Source organism: Lontra canadensis, unplaced genomic scaffold (assembly GCF_010015895.1).
Source record: "Lontra canadensis isolate GAN:19392208 unplaced genomic scaffold, GSC_riverotter_1.0 scaffold6, whole genome shotgun sequence".
In the NCBI taxonomy this organism is placed as follows: domain Eukaryota; kingdom Metazoa; phylum Chordata; class Mammalia; order Carnivora; family Mustelidae; genus Lontra; species Lontra canadensis.
Window position 1 is genome coordinate 34,535,342 of NW_022631000.1, and position 22,308 is coordinate 34,557,649.

The 22,308-nt window shown below is 42.1% G+C and overlaps 1 protein-coding gene across 3 annotated transcripts in view; it reads left to right on the plus strand.

Annotated features, from left to right (window-relative positions):
• Positions 1 to 22,308, plus strand: part of KCNAB1 (potassium voltage-gated channel subfamily A member regulatory beta subunit 1) — a 402,643-nt gene that overhangs the window by 363,799 nt on the left and 16,536 nt on the right. For all 3 annotated transcript variants that reach the window (XM_032852575.1, XM_032852577.1, XM_032852576.1), the window contains exons 9-11: positions 16,456 to 16,541; positions 17,429 to 17,549; positions 19,252 to 19,346. In XM_032852575.1, the coding sequence (XP_032708466.1) occupies positions 16,456 to 16,541; positions 17,429 to 17,549; positions 19,252 to 19,346 (302 nt within the window). The remainder of the gene's footprint in view (positions 1 to 16,455; positions 16,542 to 17,428; positions 17,550 to 19,251; positions 19,347 to 22,308) is intronic.

Below are 22,308 nucleotides of genomic sequence, written 5' to 3' on the forward strand. Positions count from 1 at the left end.
ACTGAGAGACAGTTGCACAACGTATGGAAAGATTCAGTAAAGCTCCAAATAAAACTGTTAATGAAGAAATTGTCAACTGAAGGAGAAATGAGAAGTTACAGAAGGAAGGCAAGATAACACTGTAAACTACTTTGCTTGGCAGTGGGCACTAAATATGGAGTCATTAAAATGAAAACACGGAATAGGAATTTACCCCTAAACTGAGACATGAACATATTGGGAAGATGGTGAAGAAAGAAGCGGGAGCTAAAATCCTCACCTCCAAGGGAAGTCAACAGATGATGTCTTAAAAAGCTGGACTAAGAGCATAATGCAGAAATATTATTGAGAAACATAGAGATTAACACTAGAATAAGCAATATATATTGGAAGTGGTTACCTCCGGGGTACAGGCCAAGAGTCAAAGGTCTGGTGCTTTTGGTTATAAGTCTTTAGGCATTGACTCTTTACGTGATGCCCATGTGTTGCTTTGCGAAAACAGAGGATTCAGTCAACAACCACACACACACACACACAAATGAGATAAAAATGCCAGTGAAATTGAGTTGTCAAGATTAACTATGATCTCCTGGCTGTCGAAGTCCAAGCGCAGTCCTTGGGGTTTGGAAATACACAATCAAGTTTTCCTACCCCAGATTCCAGGATCAGAAGCCAACCCATTTCTCACTGCATCCCTCCAGAAACAGGCCAGCACCAGAGACCTATCTGCCACTTCCCAAACAAGCCATGCTGAGCCAGACTCCTTCCCTTGGAGACCTCTAAAGCAGGGAGTGCTATCTAATCCACTTCGGGATGAGAAGAAAGCATGATTTCCATTTATTTTATATCTTATGATTGTTAAATTTCTATTTATGGTCGATATTTTTCTATTTTAAACTATCCACTGATACAGTTTCAAACATTAAAAGGAAGTAAAAATTGGGGTGCCTGGGTGGCTCAGTTAGGCGTCTGCCTTCAGCTCAGGTTGTGATCCCAGAACCCTAGGATCCAGGCACCAGTAGGGCTCCCTGCTCAGTGGGGAATCGTCTTCTCCCTCTCTCTCTACTCCTCCCCCAGCTCATGCTCTCTCACAAATTTTTAAAAGTTTTAAAAATTAAAAAGTAGGGGGTGCCTGGGTGGCTCAGTGGGTTAAAGCCTCTGCCTTCGGCTCAGGTCATGATCTCAGGGTCTTGGGATCGAGTCCCGCACCGGGCTCTCTGCTCAGTGGGGAGCCTGCTTCCCCCTCTCTCTCTGCCTGCCTCTCTGCCTACTTGTGATCTCTGTCTGTCAAATAAATAAATAAAATCTTTTTTTTTTTAATTGTAGAGGATGATTTTTTTTTAAGATTTTATTGAGGGATATATAAGAATTTTTGTATATCCCTCACCTAGATTCCCACAAGTGTTAACATCTGACATAATCATTGTACTATTATTAAAATCTAGAAATTAACATTGACACAATAATAATATATGATCTACAGATTGTATTCATATTTCTCGATTGTCTCACTGACATTCCCTTCTGCTCCATATCTACTTTAAGATCATACAGTGCAGCTCATCTTCATGTGTCTTTGGTCTCCTTTAAGCTCAGTCAGTTCCTTGGCCTCTCTGTCTTTTGTAATTGTGACAGTTTAGAAAAGCATTAGCCAGTTCTTTTGTAGAATGTCCCTCCATTGATGCTTTTCAGATATTTGCTAATGATTAAATTCATGTTGGGCATTTTGGGCAAGAATACCACAGAAGTGATGCTGTGTCCTCTTCGGTGCTTCCTACTAGGGAGGAAGGGTGCATAATGTTTGTTTCCTGTTACTGCTGATGTTAACTTTGGTCCCTTGGTGAAGGTGATGTCCACCAGGTTTCTCCTCTGTAAAGTTACTACTTTTCCTTTAGTACGTCCTGTATTATGTGACACTAAGTATATATGGTATATACCCAAGGAGTATGTTTGAGGAAAATATTTAGAAACTGTGCAAATATCCTGTTTTTCATCACACTTTTGCCTACTTAATTGTAGCGTTCCACAACGATTCTCACCTGAAACAAGTACTATGGTGCTTGCCAAATGGTGATTTTCTACTTCTAGCATACCTACTACATTTTTTGGTTGGCATCCTACTGTAAGGAAGAGCATTCCCACCTCCCCTTGCATTTCTTTATTCAATTGATTTATTCAGTTATTTATATCATTATGATCTCATAGATTCTGATTTTATTCTATGATTTATAATTTGTGACTGTCGTTATTTATTTTGTTACCACAACTATCCCCAACATGTTCTTTTGGACTGTATTTGACATGTCTCCATCTTTTTTTTTTTTTTTCTTTTTTCTTTCTTCTCCCCGAGGACTCTTTTGCTTACCCAGCACAAGATGTTCCAAGCTCGCCTGTGCTTTCCCCAGCCCTGTAATCAGCTGTTTTCCCAAGGAGTCCTGGTCCTGTTAATGGAACGCAGTATTTTGTGGCCAGGATCTGGATGCCATTACCTAATTTTTTTTATAACATATTAGCTTTGCAGTAGGTACTTATTTTAACCAATATACCTTTTTTTTTTTTTTTTTTTTTTTTTTTTACTAATTGGGAAGCAAAGACATTTTTGAAATCACTGCTTTAGAGCTTCAAGAAGCTCTTTCCTTAGCCTGAAATGTTCCCGGGGAAGACATCTTGATCCCCTTAGTTGGAATTAAACACCCTGCCTTTTTCACGTGTACGTACAGCATGATACTTCCTCTATTTTGCACTTACCTTTTCCTGCCTTACTTTGGAGATGGCAGTTTATGAGTGAAGAACAACCCGGGACCTCATGGTCTCTTTCTCCATCGTTCTCTGTCTATCCTGTCAAACTTCCTATATTGAAAGAGGTTCACTTGTAAGAGTTGCCAGGCAATGAAGGCCAAGCAGGAAAGAGAAGTGGTCCATGTTACTGTGACACAGAGGAGCACCCTGCATTCGCACATACACACTGGGTAGGCCCCCAGAGGAAGTGAGTGATCCCAAGGAACAAAATGGTTCCCGTTGGCTCCCAAAGGAGTTCTGCAGTTAGCATCTTATCCCCTTAGTGTAACCTCTCATGCTCTATCAGGACTTCCTGGTCCACTCAGCTGGCACAACTCTGACAATTTCTAAAATATTGAAATGTTCTCTGTGTTGAAGAGCAGACTAGAAGCACAGTGCTTGTTTTCACTTACTAGCTGGGTGTCCTTGAGCAATTTACTCACCTTCGCTGTGGCCCCATTTTCTCACGTGCAAATAAGAATAACAATCATAGACCTTTTCTTTGTGATTGTTTTGGTGATTGAGTTCATATAAAGTGTTTAGAACAAGGCCAGCTGTATTAAAAGAGCTAAATTACTATTAATGGTTATTCTTAATACTTCGGAAGACAGAAGGCCCTTATATTTATGTGAGGGAGCCTCACAAAATGTGGCATGGAAATTATACAAAAATTCAGGGCAGAAAGGATTAGATCAAACTAGGGTTCTGTGTCTAATTAAAGATCAAACCCAAGATGGACAATTCATTATACCTTTCCAGTCACTGACCCCATTCTTGCTGCTCTTTGCCTTACAACCAGGCATGCCTTTCCCGTGAAGCACAAGGCAGTGTGCTGTGTGGAAAAGGTGGATATGGGTTTGGCAGGTGTGAGGGAAGAGGGACAAGCCGTAGAGTAAACACGAAACATTTTCCTTCTGTGTCAGTTTTACTCAAAGCTGCATAAAGAAAAATATTACTATTGTTTTAAAGCAAATGCTTTTTTGAGGTATAAGGTAGCCTTTTGCATAAATTTTTATGCTAAAGCCAAATCTGTCTAAATAACATTTGCTTTTGTGGCCACTTAAGTGGCTCATGTGGTAGAAACATTTAAGAAGCATTGCCTTTCCATGAAAAACCTTGCTAAATCCTTTCTTAGCAGAAGATTCTAATAACATGTGGGGCAGTGAAATAGATACAAGATGCATGTTCTGCTTGTATCAGGAGCCCTTAATCTCCTTCTTTGGGACTTTCCTTCCCATTTTTCACCTTCTTCCCATTCCCCACCCATATATGGAGGTTTTCCCTTATTTTCTTTATTAAAATCTTCTGCTAAGAAAGGATTTAGCAAGGTTTTTCACGGAAAGACAATGCTTCTTAAATGTTTCTACCACGTGAGCCACTAAAGGGGCCACAAAAGCAAATGTTATTTAGACAGATTTGGCTTTAGCATAAACATGTATGCAAATGACTACCCTGTACCTCAATAAAGCATTTGCTTTAAAGCAATAGTAACGTTTCTCTTTATGCATCTTAATATAAGGCAGGCCCAGTGGTGGCTGGGCCACTTTCGCTAGCTGAACCCTCTAGAAGGAGGCTAGTCTGTCCCCCTGGGTCTGCCCTGGGATGCCACCACTGGGCCTGCCTTATATTTTAACATACAGAGCAGCAGGTGCCTCATTTCATACAGGAACAGAGGTAGTATTCCTTCCTTACCAGGTAGTTCACTGTTGGAAAGCCGAGAAAATCATTCCACTGTACCATAAATCAAGTTTAAAAGTTGCCTTTTAGTTAGTTGCCTTTGGTTAGTTACCAGATACCTGACAAAGAGAGACAAGCTCTGCAGAGCCAGCATGGATTTGGGGCTGCTAGCGAGCTACATCTGCTGTTGGAACAGTGGGTTTAGTATCACTAAGATGAAGATGTAGCATCTTCTTTTAGCCGTCTCCCGTGGCAGAACCAGGAAGGAAGGCCAGCTCTACATTTTTTAAAGAAGCAATAAAGATTGCTTCCTGTTACAGAAAAAAAAAAAAAAAAAAAAACCAAAACTGGATTTGCCAGTAGAAAATCTCATTAGGATAAATATTTTTTTTACTCTCATCAATCCCCTGCCAAGTTGCTTGCTTTATTCTTACATCCACAAGATAGAATTCCTTTTAAAATAAAGTTAAAAGCCTGTCCCAAGAAGCTGGTACACAGACAGACAGTTGTATAAATAAAAAGCTCCCGACAGGATAATAGAAGAAGCTACATGTCAGGATGCCACATCTGTCTGTCTGGCCAAGGAGGATGACATTCCATAACTGAAAAGATCAGAAGTTTAAGGCTTGAGTCAGATATTGAAAATGCAATCACAGATGCTCCCTGGTATAAAAGTAACTATTCCACTAATAATGAGTATAGAAATATTGGGCGCCATGTACGATGGGTGGGGTTTTGTTCCCTTTGCTTTTTATTTTTTTAATAATTTTTAAATTTTTTTATAAACATATATTATTAGCTCCAGGGGTACAGGTCTGTGAATCGCCAGGCTTACACTCTTCACAGCACTCACCATAGCACATACCCTCCCCAATGTCCATAACCCCACCACCCTCTCCCTACCCCCCTCCCCCCGGCAACCCTCAGTTTGTTTTGTGAGACTGAGAGTCTCTTATGGTTTGTCTCCCTCCTGATCCCATCTTGTTTCATTTATTCTTTTCCTACCCCCCAAGCCCCCCACATTGCATCTCCACTTCCTCATATCAGGGAGATCATAAGATAGTTGTTTTTCTCCGATTGACTTATTTCGCTAGGCATAATACCCAAATGGCAAGATTTCATTTCTTTGGATGGCTGCATAGTATTCCATTGTATATACATACCACATCTTCTTTATCCATTCATCTATTGTTGGACATCTAGGTTCTTTCCATAGTTTGGCTATTGTGGACATTGCTGCTATAAACATTCGGGTGCACGTGCCCCTTCGGATCACTACACTTGTATCTTTAGGATAAATACCTAATAGCGCAATTGCTGGGTCATAGGGTAGCTCTATTTTCAACTTTTTGAGGAACCTCCATGCTGTTTTCCAGAGTGGTTGCACCAGCTTGCATTCTCACCAACAGCGTAGGAGGGTTCCCCTTTGTCTGCATCCTCTCCAACATCTGTCATTTCCTGACTTGTTAATTTTAGCCATTCTGACTAGTGTGAAGTGGTATCTCATTGTGGTTTTGATTTGTATTTCCCTGATGCCGAGTGATATGGAGCACTTTTTCATGTGTCTGTTGGCCATCTGGATGTCTTCTTTGCAGAAATGTCTGTTCATGTCTTCTGCCCATTTCTTGATTGGATTATTTGTTCTTTGGGTGTTGAGTTTGATAAGCTCTTTATAGATTTTGGATACTAGCCCTTTATCTGATACATCATTTGCAAATATCTTCTCCCATTCTGTCAGTTGTCTTTTGGTTTTGTTAACTGTTTCCTTTGCTGTGCAAAAGCTTTTGATCTTGATGAAATCCCAATAGTTCATTTTTGCCCTTGCTTCCCTTGCCTTTGGCGATGTTCCTAGGAAGAAGTTGCTGTGGCTGAGGTCAAAGAGGTTGCTGCCTGAGTTCTCCTCAAGGATGTTTTTTTTAAAGATTTTATTTATTTATTTGACAGACAGAGATCACAAGCAGGCAGAGAGGCAGGCAGAAAGAGAGGAGGAAACAGGCTCCCTGCTGAGCAGAGAGCCCAATGCGGGGCTCGATCCCAAGACCCTGGGATCATGACCTGAGCTGAAGGCAGAGGCTTTAACCCACTGAGCCACCCAGGTGCCCTGCCTCAAGGATTTTGATGGATTCCTTTCTCACATTGAGGTCCTTCATCCATTTTGAGTCTATTTTCGTGTGTGGTGTAAGGAAATGATCCAATTTCATTTTTCTGCATGTGGCTATCCAATTTCCCCAACACCATTTATTGAAGAGGCTGTCTTTTTTCCATTGGACATTCTTTCCTGCTTTGTCGAAGATTAGTTGACCATAGAGTTGAGGGTCTATTTCTGGGCTCTCTATTCTGTTCCATTGATCTATGTGTCTGTTTTTGTGCCAGTACCATGCTGTCTTGATGATGACAGCTTTGTAATAGAGCTTGAAGTCCGGAATTGTGATGCCACCAACTTTGGCTTTCTTTTTCAATATTCCTTTGGCTATTCGCGGTCTTTTCTGGTTCCATACAAATTTTAGGATTATTTGTTCCATTTCTTTGAAAAAAAACTGGATGGGATTTTGATAGGGATTGTATTATATGTGTAGATTGCTTTAGGTAGCATAGACATTTTCACAATGTTTGTTCTTCCAATCCATGAGCATGGAACATTTTTCCATTTCTTTGTGTCTCCCTCAATTTCTTTCATGAGTACTTTATAGTTTTCTGAGTATAGATTCTTTGCCTCTTTGGCTAGGTTTATTCCTAGGTATCTTATGGTTTTGGGTGCAATTGTAAATGGGATTGACTCCTTAATTTCTCTTTCTTCTGTCTTGTTGTTGGTGTAAAGAATGCAACTGATTTCTGTGCATTGATTTTATATCCTGACACTTTAGTGAATTCCTGTACAAGGTCTAGCAGTTTTGGAATGGAGTCTTTTGGGTTTTCCACATATAGTATCATATCATCTGTGAAGAGTGATAGTTTGACTTCTTCTTTGCCAATTTGAATGCCTTTAATTTCTTTTTGTTGTCTGATTGCTGAGGCTAGGACTTCTAGTACTATGTTGAATAGCAGTGGTGATAAAGGACATCCCTGCCGTGTGCCTGACCTTAGCGGAAAAGCTCTCAGTTTTTCTCCATTGAGAATGATATTTGCGATGGGTTTTTCATAGATGGCTTTGATAATATTGAGGTATGTGCCCTCTATCCCTACACTTTGAAGAGTTTTGATCAGGAAGGGATGCCGTACTTTGTCAAGCATTTGCTTTTTGGTATCTCAGTGAACTAATCTGTCCTTCAGCCTCAGACTGTGAGCAACGAATGCTGTTCAAGGCACCTACGATGTGTTTGTTATATGTTTATGGTATTTTTGTTACAATAACCTGAACAGACTAAGACAGCCATGTTCTATGATAAAATTGGTGGAGCTTAACTGACGAGAGCAAAACTTTAAAGCTTTGGCAGAAGGAAGAAAATCTTTTTTTCTAATTTTAATGTCTTCATTTGTATCAGAGAGGTATCCCACATCAGGAGAAGACCCGTGTTCAAACTATAAAAACTCCTTTCCTAAGCACTGACTACTAACACTGTCAGGACAAGAAATCATCTCTTTACCACCATTTAGTGTTAGCCAAATACAGGTGTTACAAACGGATAGTTTGGAATCACCTAGTTTTGGTAGGAAACAGTGGGGCCACATTTAGATTATACTTAAGGAAGAGGCGTGATTTTATGATCTGTAGTCAACATACTTATTTCTTGGAGAGTGTCAGCAGGCGAGAGTAGAAAGATCGGAGGGGGTGGTAGGAGAGTTACAGAGAAATAATAAGGGAGAGAGATGTATTGAAAGATAAGAAAGTGATGTCATTGCCTTAGGCAAGTCCCTTGGCCATTCTTACCAAGGTGTGAAACGAAGAGTTGCTCTTTTGCTAGGGTGAAAGAGCACCATGTCTGATGGAGGAAGAAATAAAAGTATACAGCATCACCTAGGCTTCCCCTCCGTAGGGGGCGCTGATGAATGAGTGGAGTCCCCAGAGCAGTAGCTTCTCTTGGTTCAGAAAAGTCACAGCAATTTCAGGCTCTTACTTCAGGGACCTGCTCTTATTTGCACGTTCTGCAAATGCAATTTTGGGGTTCTGGAGTTTTATTCGGTTTGAGACGAAGTGAAAGGTAGAGGGGGGAGGGAGGCATCACAGAGGAAGGCAGGGAAATGCCACAGAACTCAAATCCAGTTCAATTATCTCTCAACCTCCACCGTTCTTTCAAGTTGGGGGTTAGGCTAATGATGGCCAAACCTTTTCACCAGTCTTACGTATGCGGTCCAAGGTCTTATTTTGGAACCTGGGGATACTTACCAATTACTGTTTTTGTTTAGGGCCTTTGGACTTCAGGTCAAAGAGAGACTAAAAGTGTCAAAACGCATTCCACAGTTCAGAATCAGGTTCAGAAATCACATCTGGGCAATCTCAGAGGCTCAGTTCAAAGTGCCTAGAGTCCAAAATAACAACGTTTGGCAAAGCAGAGAGGTTGAGAACCACATGCCCTTTGGGGACAGGTTAGCTGCGGGGTGAGGACAACGCGCTGTCCTTAGAGACTTACAGCTCCATTCTGGGGTTAGTTTTGAACAAAGTTTAAATCGAAAGGTTTTACTGACTTGACTCAGTCCATGAATTGCTTCCTAGTCTCTTGAATCTAGTCTGTTCTGATCATTTTGGCCTATGTCCTGATCCAGAAAGCTTCTCTCTGTGAACCATCTTGTGAAGACCACTTTTTCTCTGAGCTTCAACAGCTCACATGAAGACATAATCCCTTTTCTGGCTCTTTTTTTCAGAGAGTCATCAAATTTAAAGTCTTTCTTCAAGGAGGCAAAAAGGTAGCTTACGCTTCCCAGGTCATTCGTATACATCATGAACCATAGTCATCAAGCATTAAAAGCAAACGGATGGATTCACAGACCTGTACCCCTAGGGCTAATAATACATTATATGTTAATTAAAAAAAAAAAGCAAACGGATGGATATAACCACACACAAGGCATTTCATGTTCACAGATGCATGGTGGGATTAAGCAAGTGCCCTGTTATTTTTCTGTCCCTAACCCACCTTCTCCCGCAGCGCACAACATACAAAGCTGCCTAGAACTTCAAAGCTAGAAGTAGCCTCACAGGCTCTCTGCTGAGTACTTGCCCACGTGACTCTGAGCCTCAGCTGCTTCCCCAATGAAATGTGGGTTAAGATATTTTCCACCAAAACAGTTTTTAGAAAGATTACCTATGTGCTCAATTAACATCAGTCTGCTCACTTGTGTTGAAGAAACTGAGATTCAACAAGGTCGAGGGAGGCTCCCAAAGCAGTGACAGTGATGGGACAAAAGTGATGGGTCTCCCGAATCCCAGTGTGTCTTCTGGGAGGCAAAGGAAGTCCGGCTTCCCTCAGACACGCAGTAAGGCTAAACCTGACGTACTCCATTTATAGGTCTGAGTTTCCATTCCTGTGAAAAAGGGTAGTTCTCTGTCTCCAGACACTCAGCTGAGCACTGAGAGGATCCTCCACAGCCAGGATAAAGGATGCATAAAGCAAGGAGAAAACTCTAAGCCACAAAGAGGTACCATTATAAATGCACCACCACCAGTTTCTGAAGTTAAATAAGCAAATGAATGAAGGAAGTTAAATAAACAAACAGCCAGTTTGGAGGGAAAACTGTGCCCAGGTTTAGACCTATGTTTTCTAAGTGTCTGTAACTCCTTGGAGGAAACCAAGTCCCTACATTTTCCCAGTGCCTCAGCCTCCACCATAGTCCTCTCCTCTGGGGAAAAAAAAAAAAAAAAGGATCTGGGGGCGCCTGGGAGGCTCAGTGGGTTAAAACCTCTGCCGTAGGCTCAGGTCATGTTCCCAGGGTCCTGGGATTGAGCATTGGCTCTCTGCCCAGCAGGGAGCCTGCTTCCTCCTCTTTCTCTACCTGCTTCTCTCCCTACTTGTGATTTCCGTCTGTCAAATAAATAAATAAAATTTAAAAAAAAAAAAGGATGTTAGCAGTTAGGTTGAATCATGTGAATGACATTGTCAATAGTCAACCATTTCTGAACTCTAAAAATGGCAATTTCATTGGTTAAAAATATTTGTGAATTAATCTGTAAATGTTCATGTTTTAAGGTGACACCTTTGCTTGATAGGGATTTTTTCTTTTTTTTAATTATAAAATATGATAACACATTTACAGGAATTTTCAGAAGACTTGGAAAACAAGAGAACAAAATTACATATAGCTCCACCATATAGTATAGTTATTTTGTGTATTTAACTCTTAGCATTTTATAAACATAGTTGAAATATTTAGAATTGTTAAAAATATTGAGGTTCTTAATTACACCTTAAAACAATGAAGAGAAACTCACAATGGATTATCTGTAAGGTTTCTTTTGTTTTTATCATTCTGTGTCACTACGGCCAGATTGAGTCCATTTTTTAATCAAAACACTAAATTCTGCATGTTTTTGTCTGAAGTTCTTATGGTTTACTGTTCATGCAGTATAACTATTTGCTTACAACTTTTAAAGGTCAAAGGAATGTTTCCCATGAAAGACGGTTTAATGTCAGCAGCTATCTTTTTTGGATGACGGCCAATTAAAAAAAAAACATGTTTATCAACACATTTTTGCACTCAGTTTTATGAAGTCCATTAGCATAAAATGCATATTTGAACACAAAGATAACCTACATTACTGAAAGAAGAGTGTCAACTTTTCTTTTTTGTAACTAAAATGTTAGAAACTGAGCCTATTTGAGAAGAAACACCAGGGCCATATCCTGCTTGCTTCTTACTCAGTTTGGGTTACAATTTTAGAGTCACGAATTGATCTACACACATTATCTTATCTCAGGCTTTGAAGAATTCCACAGGATCAATATCGTCCTCACTTTACAAATGGAGAAATGGAATACTCATAGGAATGAAATTGACCTGAAACATTCATAGAGCCAGCTGTGTGCTAAGGATACAGGAAACAAGAGAGAGCTTCCTGTGGCCTGTGGGTCACAGAGCAATGATTATTTCAACCTGGAAAGGAGTGCACAGGGAAGATTTAACGAAGTTTTTCAGGAGTTCAGATAGTGTTTCTCAAACTTCGCGGTTTTAGAGCCGATGAAAATAACACAAAGGCCTAGGCTCACTGAAGGAGGCTAGGATCTGGACCCTTCTGCCATTCATCAGATTCCTCAGGTGATTTCAATTCATACCGAAGTGTGTGTATATGCGTGTGGGTGTGCGTGCATGGACGCCTGCAGGCCACAGTGACTGTTTACATATGTGTAGAGTGAATAATTAAAGGTGAAATTACAGCATGAAGCAATTAGACGAAAGAGCAGAAGAGGAAATGTAGGAGGAAGTTGGTACAGCCTGAAATGGCTTACTTGGGAATGGTATAAAGCAGTGGTTCTCAAAACACACCAGGAAATCTTGGAGGGCTGCTTAAAACACAGACTACTGTGCCCCACCACCCACCCTGAATTTGTAACTCAGCAGGCGCAGAGCAAGACCTCAGAATCCGCATTTCTAACAAGTTTCCAGCTGCTGATGCTGCTGGCCCAGGGGCCAGACTTCGGGACAGTGGGTAGAGACAAGCGCAGTAGTTCTAAACCTTGACTGCACTCTAGAAAAGTCTGCAGTGACTTTTTAAAGCACTGACGATGGGGCCTCAGCCCTAGAGATTATGATGCAATAGAACCTTGGTGGAGGGCAGCGTAGTTTTTAAAGCTCCCTCCCGGGTGTTTTAGTGCACGGTCCCAGTTGAGAACCATGGGTGCTCCGGCTTCTGGAATAGCAGAGGGAGTCCCATCCAGTCGTGGGTTGCCAGATTTAATCCTCGTTGCTGCGTCTCTTTTCCCAAAGGCAGGTGCATGCAGTGCTTGTAATAATCTCCCTCACATCCTTTTCCCACCTGGAATCCACGCTCTGATGAGGATGTTTCTGAAATGCATTTCCGTGAACAGGAGTAAAACCGGCTAGACCCCACGGATTTTTTTTTCTTTCAACAATGCTGCCCTCTTGTGTTCCTAAATAGCTGAATGGCGTGAAAGCCCACTTCAGCCACCAGGATGGCAATTTCCAGCTACAAAGCTAAACAACTCAGGGGGTTTTTCTTTGAAGTTCAAAAACAACAACAAATTTAACATTCATTAAGCTTAATTTTTAATCTGTGGCAGCTCCTCGATTCTCCCACCATTTTCCCCTGCATTCAGTGCCGCAGCCTCCTCCAAAGATAAGAACTACGGGCATTTTCTTCTTCATTCCACCAAACCCTTCTCTGCAGAGCCAGAAGCACAATCAGGGAGCAAGAAATTACCACCAACTAAAGTATCTGGGGGCATTGGAGGGTCTCACATAGGCTCGTCCATACTCAGAACCATTCGTTCTCACCTTGTCCTTCTCAAGGACACCCACCTCTTCTTCACTTGATTGATAGCTTATTAAGATTAGAATTCATCACACGGGGGCTCCCATGTCTCCCCACAATGAGTTGGACACACCTTCTGGAGCTCTGCCCTCTGGATGCTGGGTCTTTTGCACCTCACAGGTACTGCCCGCCCTCCGTCTCACTTGATCAAGCCTCCCTCTCCCCTTCCCTCCTGCCCCAGCCCCCAGCTGGGATCATCACCGAGTCCCTCTTTTGAAATCACTCCCAATGGCATGCAGGCTTATTTTTAGGTCTCCCATCTTTAAAATGAAACTCTCCTTTGGCCCTAAGTCCCCCTTCAGCTACTAAGCCATTTCTCTGCTCCATTCACTTCCATACTTGGAAAGAGTCTACTCAGGTTGTGTCTAAAGCCCGTCCTCCCCCTCCCCACCTCTTTCCTCCATCTGCTCCCACCTGGCTGTGGTCCCATGGCACCACTGACACTGAAACGGCTCTTCTCGTGGCCAGCAAGGGTGTTCCTGGTGTGTGCCAAAGGCAGCAGACACTGCATTGTACTCTCTGAATGCTCAGTGTGTTCCACTCTGTGGGCACAGCTCCTTCTCCAAGCACGCTCTGCTCTTAATTCTGCAACATCTCATGACCTGGCTTCCTTCCTACTCCTCTGGCCGCGATGAACTGGAACCCAGCCCTCCTGGGCTGGTCTGTAGAACCTTCTCTGTGTCCACGACAGACTCCCCTTATGTGGTCTCATCCATTGCTGTGAATTTAAAGACAACTTATAGACTGATCAGTGATATATATATCACCTCCAGCCTGGGTTGCTGTCCCTGTCATTTGTCCACTGATTTCTACTGGACATCTCCCCCTTAGTATCTCACAGGCATCCCCATTCATCGCATATTCAAAGAGAAACCCTTGATTTTTCTCCCCAAACCTATTGCTCCCTCAGTCTTCCTTATCCCTGTAAAGGACCAGATATCTGGGAGATCGTCTTGATTCCTTCCTTTCCCTCACTTGCTACATTCAGTCCAGTCTCAAGGCCGGTGGATTCTACCAAAATATATTTTGAATCCATCCTTGTCTGTCTGTCTTTACTACGACCAGCCACCCTCATCTCCTGCCTGGAATACTGCAATTCCCTCCTCAAGATCTTCTTGCTCCCTTCAGTCCTCCCCTCACAACGGATTCCCTACGGCAGAGTCAGAAATAGTGTTCTAAAATGTAAACTACATCCTCTTGTAGCCTTCCCACTAAACTCTGAATAACATACAAACAACATGGTTTGCTGTCTGCCAACTGTCTCTTCTACCCCTGTCCTCCTCCCTTACTCAGCTCCCACCACAATGGCTGCCTTCTGATTGCTAGAGCTCTCTAAGCTCTGTCCTGCACATGTTGTTCCATCTGCCTAGAGTGAATGCTCTTTCCTTGTTCTTCACACGGCTGGCTCCTTTTTTATTCCTGATGCCTAAACATTACTCCTCAGGGAGACCCTCTTGACCTCATTCCTTATCTCAGACCCCAGTTTGTTTTCTTCACAACACTTTACATCTTTATTTACTTCCTTGTGTACATCACCCTCTCCCCCTCTCAACTCTCGACTCCCTGAGTCCAAGAGCTCTGTATTTGTTTTGCTCACAGATGAACCCAGCAACTGGCAGAGTCCCTGGCAAATATTAGGTTTTTAATATGTGCATGTTGAATAAGAGAATGAAGGTACAGAAAGAGCCGCAAGCGCCATTTCCTCTTACTGCTCTCATCAGAGCCTCAGTGACAACTGGCCACTGAAATGTCCTGCGCTCAGCTTACTGATTACAGAATAGAGACGGGGCACCTTGGGTTCGATTTATCCTGTGTCAACCTCACCAGTGTTTGCCAACATGTGTGATTCACCACAATATCCCCCGCCCCAGCGCTGCGGACCCTTAATGAATACTGCTGATGAAATGGGCCCCTCAGGGGTACCTGGGTGGCTCAGTGGGTTAAAGCCTCTGCCTTCGGCTCAGGTCATGATCCCAGGATTCTGGGATCGAGCCCCGCATCGGGCTCTCTGCTCGGCGGGGAGTCTGCGTCCCCTGTCTCAGCCTGCCTCTCTGCCTACTTGTGATCTCTGTCTGTCAAATAAATAAATTAATTAATTTTTAAAAAATGGGCCCCTCAGCTCTGAAGGAAGTGGGGTGTGAAGGGAAGGGGGCCGGGGTAACCACGGAGGGGTCCAAACAGAGCGAAGGCTTCTGGGAAGAGGTTTAAATAATGGCTCTCTGCTTCCAGAAGTGTTCACCATAGGCACTCATTTCCAGTAGTATGATAAAAGGAAAACATTTCATAGAACTTTCTTGTATATCATTTGCTTTATAAAGGGAAAAGGAACTTATAGTTTGAGTTGCTGAGTAATAACCTGATATTTGGGAGTCTTTCTCAAAGAAAGAAAAATATTTTTCTTATAAGCCGAATTCTACCTCTGTTGACTAGACAATGGTGAATAAAAGCATTCCCATCTTCCAAACAAAGAAACCAAGGGCAATTTAAGAGCCAAACAAGCCAGGAAACCAAGTCCCCAACCCTGGCTGTCTCACTCTATATCCTGTCCCTTACCAGCTTAGACAGTGCTTGCTTGTGAGAAATAAAATAAGAATACATCCACCTCAACTCAACTCTGAGACAAGGATTTGATTTTTCTGAAGGACATGTACTGTACAGGTATTATTAGTAGGACACAGAGAAGTCTGAGGCCTGCAACCCTTGAAAATATTAAATGACCTGGCATTCTGGGTGTTTGACCCACTTTGTGGGAGAAATCCAGCCATGCCTTTGGCTTTTTACACCACTGAACTTGAGGCTTTCCATGCTCTCTGGTTTTGTATCACATCTAGCTGGTGCCAAGAGGATTAGCTCAACTCCAGCTCTCTGTGGAAAGGATTCATTCTCCTGTTTAGGCAATGTGATGTCAACCTGAAAGAAGCCGATGAGCAAACTCCATGGGGCCAGAAAGCCGGCCCCAGTGAAGTGCATTATATGGATGTCTCAGAATAAAGTTAAGTTTGACGTGGTCAAGGACAGGGTGTGCCACTGTGGGCTGGGAGCCACTGTGGCTCAGCTGTTTGTGCAGCATTTAATATGTTTATCTTTCTGCTAAACATATTGTTGAGTCATCTCTATTACACAGACACCCTGTGTGAGGCCCAGCTCTGCAAATCCAACACACAAAGACAGGCCTTCTATCCTCAGTGACCTTACATTCTGCAAAGTCAAACTAAATGCTTCCTCTTAATTCTCACTTCGGTAAGGTACCCAGTCTTTGAGAAAGGTTAATCATACATTCTTTTATAGGGCAGCAACCATGAAGTAATAGAAGTCAAGGAAGAATTTAAAAGTGGTCATCATGTCTTTAATATCATTTAGTAGTAGTGCTGCAAGCTGAAAATGGAAAATCAGTTTACTCCAAAGAACCAGCAGCCTCCAAATCATCAACATTTCTTATTAGACTATTATGTTGTCACCAATGTCCAAGTAATTATGTTAATAAAACAAATAATTGCATTAAACGTCTAAGCCATGGGCGGGGGGGTAAAAAACACACCAAAGATCACGTAACTCCGAAAAGCAGAGAAACTAATGAAATACTGTTTGGCCTTCTGTAGAAATTGTTCGAGCCATGACACATGTGATAAACCAAGGAATGGCGATGTATTGGGGGACTTCTCGGTGGAGTGCTATGGAGATCATGGTAATTTCATTTCTATTTTTAAACGGCCAATACATACTTTATTGCTGTTTTTTCAGATAATGTGTGTAAATTACAAGACCTTTTGCGAACTTTCCTAACAATCACGATGACACTAGAATGCTGTGATTGATTCTGTCATTTCAGGGATGGATATGGGGTGGGGGTGGATCTCATCAGCTCAGAATACAGCAGGGAAGGTGCAGGTCTCTAGCAGGAATCATATTCTAGCATGCTCTTCGGTGGCAAGATACAATGAATACAATTCATTGTATGAATGAATTCATGAATTTCCCAGCTAATGAGATACGTGAACAAAACAGTCTGGCTTCCTTTTTTAAAAACTGTATTAAGTAACTGTACTGTTTATAACCTGTTAATGACACATCATTTCTATATGTTAGTCTGCGTTGTATTTCTTTAGAAACCAAAATTGGTATTGTCATGGACTATTATGATTCACATACAGACTAATTTGTCCTGGACTTTACCCAGTCCAGACCCTCCCCCAAAATAATAAGGATTTCCCGCATTTGATATTGCTTGTAGTGAGCCTGATGGTCACAACTTTGCTTATTACTTGGCATCCTACATGTTTCTTGGTTTGTATTGATTGCATTAAAATGAAGTTTTCTCCAAACTGAAGGTTGCTGGGGGTGGGCAGAGAGGGAATAGGGTGGCTGGGTGATGGCTGTTGGGGAAGGTATGTGCTATGGTGAGTGCTATGAAATGTGTTAAGACTGATGATTCATAGACCTGTACACCTGGGGCTAATAATACATTATATGTTAATAAAAAAAAATAAAATGAAGTTTTCTCCTGCATATGAATCACAGAGTAGCCTTATTTCTCATGAGTATAAATTCAGTTGCAATCTTATTTCTCTCTAGGAAGCCTATTCTGTAGCAAGGCAGTTCAATATGATCCCACCGGTCTGTGAACAAGCTGAGTACCATCTTTTTCAGAGAGAGAAAGTGGAGGTGCAGCTACCAGAGCTCTACCATAAAATAGGTAATCTTCACCATTAAATTTGCTGATTATTTTTAACAATAGAAATATCAGTCATCCAGAAAAAAGTGTTACCGAAATGCTTTCCTTAATGATCCTAATTAACATAGAGATTGTGTCAACTATCCATTTCAGAGTCTGGAGAAGAATCAGATGTGCCCACAGGGTGGTCTATAGGGTATTACTGATGAAATCCAAGTGGCTGTAAATTGTGACTGGTGTATAAGCTGTACTCAGGAGGTGTTCAAAAAAATGCATATAGAAAGAAGGGCAGAAACAATGAATAAACTCATTTTTTTCATAGGGTGCTTCTCTAATCAAAGTATGCATTTTTGAGTAGATTATAATTGCCTTTCCAAAAACAACTGTGGATCTATACATCTCTATCTTATCCCCTGTGCCTGGAACTAAGTTAGACCTGGGAGTTTAAGACTGCCTGACAAGCCTAGCACCACCTGTCTGTGTAGGTAAATGTAATAAATTTTTGGATATATATATACATATATATATGTATATATATATCCAAAAGCAACTCAGAAAAATATTTCTATTGTTGACTTCCATAAAGTCAACATCTACTGAAACATCCTTAACAATAAACATGAAGGGCTCTCAGGTGAAAAGCCTCTTTCTGATCCCAAAGTGGCTTCTTTAGAGCTCCACAGACTCTCAAGCCTTCCTACATCATTAGCCAGAGTGTTTTCCATTATAATATATGTGCACCTAGAAATGCCACTTATGGGGCGCCTGGGTGGCTCAGTTAGTAGTATATATATAAGTATATATATATTCTTATGTATAGAATATATACACAAGAATTTTGGACATCCAGGGGTGCCTGGGTGGCTCAATGGGTTAAGCCTCTGCTTTCAACTCAGGTCATGATCTCAGGGTCCTGGGATCCAGCCCCACATCCCACATCAGGCTCTCTGCTCCGCAGGGAGCCTGCTCCCCCCTCTCTCTCTGCCTGCCTCTCTGCCTACTTGTGATCGATCTCTGTCAAATAAATAAATAAAATCTTAAAAAAAAAAAAAAGAATTTTGGACATCCAAAAAAAAAAAAGAATAAGACCATCAACAGCAATAAGGATCACTGGCATTGTTAGCATTTTCTCTGTGTTTCGTGTGCAGTAGGCACTGTGCTGCCATGGACCAGGCTCAGGGGACAAGTGAAGCACTGAGACATTCTCCTGTGCAAGTCAGGGCTGGTCTCTGAGTATAAAAAGAAGCATCCATCTTAGACTCCAGCAAAGTATGAGTGAGCCACATTTTTAGGCTTGCTTGGCTTGAAAACAAGGCCCGCTCCCTATAACGAGAGTACATGTTCAATTGGCTTATACAAATGAACCACAACCTATAAATAACTAAATTTTAGGGGTGCCTGGGTGGCTCAGGTGGTTTAGCGTCTGTCTTCAGCTCAGGTCATGATCCCAGGGTCTAGGGATGGAGTCCGGCATTGGGCTTCCTGCTCAGCAGGCGGTCTGCTTCTCCCTCTCCCTCTGCCCCACCCCACCACTCGTGATCTCTCTCTCTCTCAAATAAATTATTTTATAAATAGATAAATATTAATGGAAAGATGTATGCTGGTATTAACTTACTTCTCTGACTTGCTGTTTTCCTGTGACTAACCGAGTCCCGTTTTAAAGACTCTCACACTTTTAATCTCCGTTTGCACAAGCAGTTTATTCCGTTTTTTTCGTCTGTAGGAGTTGGAGCAATGACATGGTCTCCACTTGCCTGTGGAATCATCTCAGGAAAATATGGAAATGGAGTGCCTGAAAGTTCTAGGGCTTCACTGAAGGTATTTTCCCCCACTTCTAGAAAAGAGTCTGGGGATGGGAGAGGGGGATGGAAAAAGTTTGAACAGAACAGCTCTGCAGCAGCCTGTGGCTTCCTGGCTCAGGCAGAGCATGGCCTCGGCCAGGCCAGGGTCCTCAGGCGGGCTCCCCCAAGCCCCGAGAAGGCCTCTGCTCCAGGGCCAAGTATCAGTCAGGCATTCATAATCTGTCAGCACAGAAAACCGTCCCCCTCTGCAGACTGGGGGAAATGCCCACTGCCCTGGTTGGGTTTATAGGGCTTAAATCCCTACGCTGTTATTTGTTCTTATGTCCAAGAAAGCATTTCATTCCTCCTTGGAAATTGATGAAATGTAAAATCCCTTTTCTTTGTAAGAGGATCTATTTTTACTTTTCTTGACAAAACAATTGGGGCAAACCCATTGTAGCTGAGTCGGGCTTGAGGGGGATTGATGTTTATGGGGGTGGGGGGGCGGGACAAAGAGGGAGGGTTTGGGAAGCAGATACAAAGCCAGGCAAGCCTCTGTCTCTGGGGCTCAAGGCTGGTGTTTTTGCAGAGATCAAAAGGCCACAGAGTCTTACAATTTAAATTCTTCTCTGAAACAGAAAGATACTTGACATCACTGACATAAAATTATTTCGGTTCAGAACATCTTGATGATTAATTTATTGGAGAGTACTCCAAACATCCTTCATTAACAACGTGTCTGTTTTTAAAAACTTGAGACAACGTGTAATAACATTAGAATCACAAATGGCAATGTCAAGGGAGAGAGAGAATATTGGCATTTTTAAAAATTCAGACATGGCAGAGGGCCCTAAGGAGCAGAAATCTGACACAGCATCTTGTTTCCATCTTGTTTCCAAAGTTGGCAGGAGGACAGCCCAAGTTAGGCCTGAACCACCAACCCTGTAATCAGCTTGCTGGGACGACTGTGACCTTCGCTAGTCAGAACCGTTTTAAAGCTCTAGGTCTCCCACTCCTTCTGCTTGTTACAGTTGACCTATTAGCTAGTTTGTTCTCTAAAATAATACCTCCTAAAGCATGGTGACTTGCCTATTTCTAGCTTGGCATTATCACAAAATATAATTATCCTAGAATATTAATTGTGCTCTTGCTTCTGAAAATTGCACATTATTCTGAACCAAGTTTAAATAAGTTAGCGAGGAAAAACTATAAGCATCCTATGGAAGAAGATATGAAAAGAAAAAGGCAAAAAAGAAAGTGAAGAAGAAAAGGAAGCATTGAAAATTGCAGTTTTACTGGGCTCCTCCTGTGTGCCAAGCATTGGGCTAAGCATTTTTATTCATCTCCTTTAATCTGTACAAATTAAATGGATACAGATAACTCTTAATCAGGTGTGGCTTTTTAAAAAGATTTTATTTATTTGAGAATGGGCGAGAGACACAGAGCACACAGAGGGAGTGGGAGAAGCAGACTCCCTGCTGAGCAGGGAGCCCAGCACAGGGCTCAATCCTAGGACCCTGGATAATGACCTGAGCTGAAGGCAGACATTGACCTGACTATGCCACCCAGCCACCCCTTCAGAGATGTTTTTAAAAACTCAAAGTACTTCCGCACATGCTGAGTACTGGTTCTCAGACTATCCTTATAAGAGGGTAAACCTTTCCAGATGTAGAAACTGAGCACGAAGAGGTCAAATAATAATCCAAGAGCATAAACTCATAATAGTTTATACTAGAACCCAGGTTTCCTGGCTCTGTTTATTTCCCCTGAAGACATTTCTGTCCCTACCAACCCAGGTTTCTAATGGAGGAAGAAGCAGCTGAGCTGTACTTGGAGTGTAAGATTGGCTGACCTCTGTCATTGTTTGGAAGCAGTTTACATACAGCAAACAAACAAACAAAACAAAAAACGTTTCACACCTTTTACAAATGAATTAACAAAGGAGAAAGTAAAAAAAAAAAAAAATAAAAGTAAGGAGGTACAAAATACTGAAGGTGGCTAAGTCCAAAAGCAACTCAGAAAAATAATTCTATTGTTGACTTCCATGAAGTCAACATCTACTGAAACATCCTTAACAATAAACATGAAGGGCTCTCAGGTGAAAAGCCTCTTTCTGATCACAAAGCGGCTTCTTTAGAGCTCCACAGACTCTCAAGTCTTCCTACATCATTAGCCGGAGTGTTTTCCATACTAATATACGTGCACCTAGAAATGCCACTTGCGGGGCGCCTGGCTGGCTCAGCTAGTGTAGCATGCAGCTCTTGTTCACAAGGTCATGAGTTTGAGCCCCACATTGGGCATGGAGCCAACTTAAAATGAAAAAATAAAATTGCTTTTTAAAAAAAGGAAAACCATTTCTATAAAATAACTGAAGCAAAAAATATAAATAAATAAAAGATAGAAAGCTAGGCAAGTAAGATAAATAAGCTGGCCGCTTTTACCTCCCCCAACCCCAAAGAGAATAAATGGCTGGTGTTTCACATCAGCTATTCTAAGTTATACCAATAAAATAGACACTGATATTTCATGCTGTTGTAAGTACTGAACTTGTATTTGAAAGATATATTAACGTAGCATGAACCTATCTAGGGGTCTTTTAGAAAGTATCAGAACCTGGGGGTCTTCTGGGTGGCTGCATCTGGTCCGCCACTCTAACAATGACTTCTGTATCTTTGGTCACCACCTCTGTGTTCATTGCCTAGCTATACACTACTACTTCTTCACATGTCTGTTAGACATCTCCCGTGGGCATTAGTCACACCTAGTGGAATCTATCATCACCCGCCAGAGCCTACCCTTCCTTCTTGGTTAATCGTGCCTCCACCCTCCATTTGGCCATCCCAGTCAGAAGGCAAGGGTTATGTCAGACTGAGTCCTCTCCTCCTTCACTCTTGTCTGGTGGTGCCCCCACGCCTCCAGACCACCTCCTGATCTCAGAGCCCATTCCCTGCCCAGCCCGTGTTCAGACCTTCATCATTTCTTCCCTATTATGCTGCAGT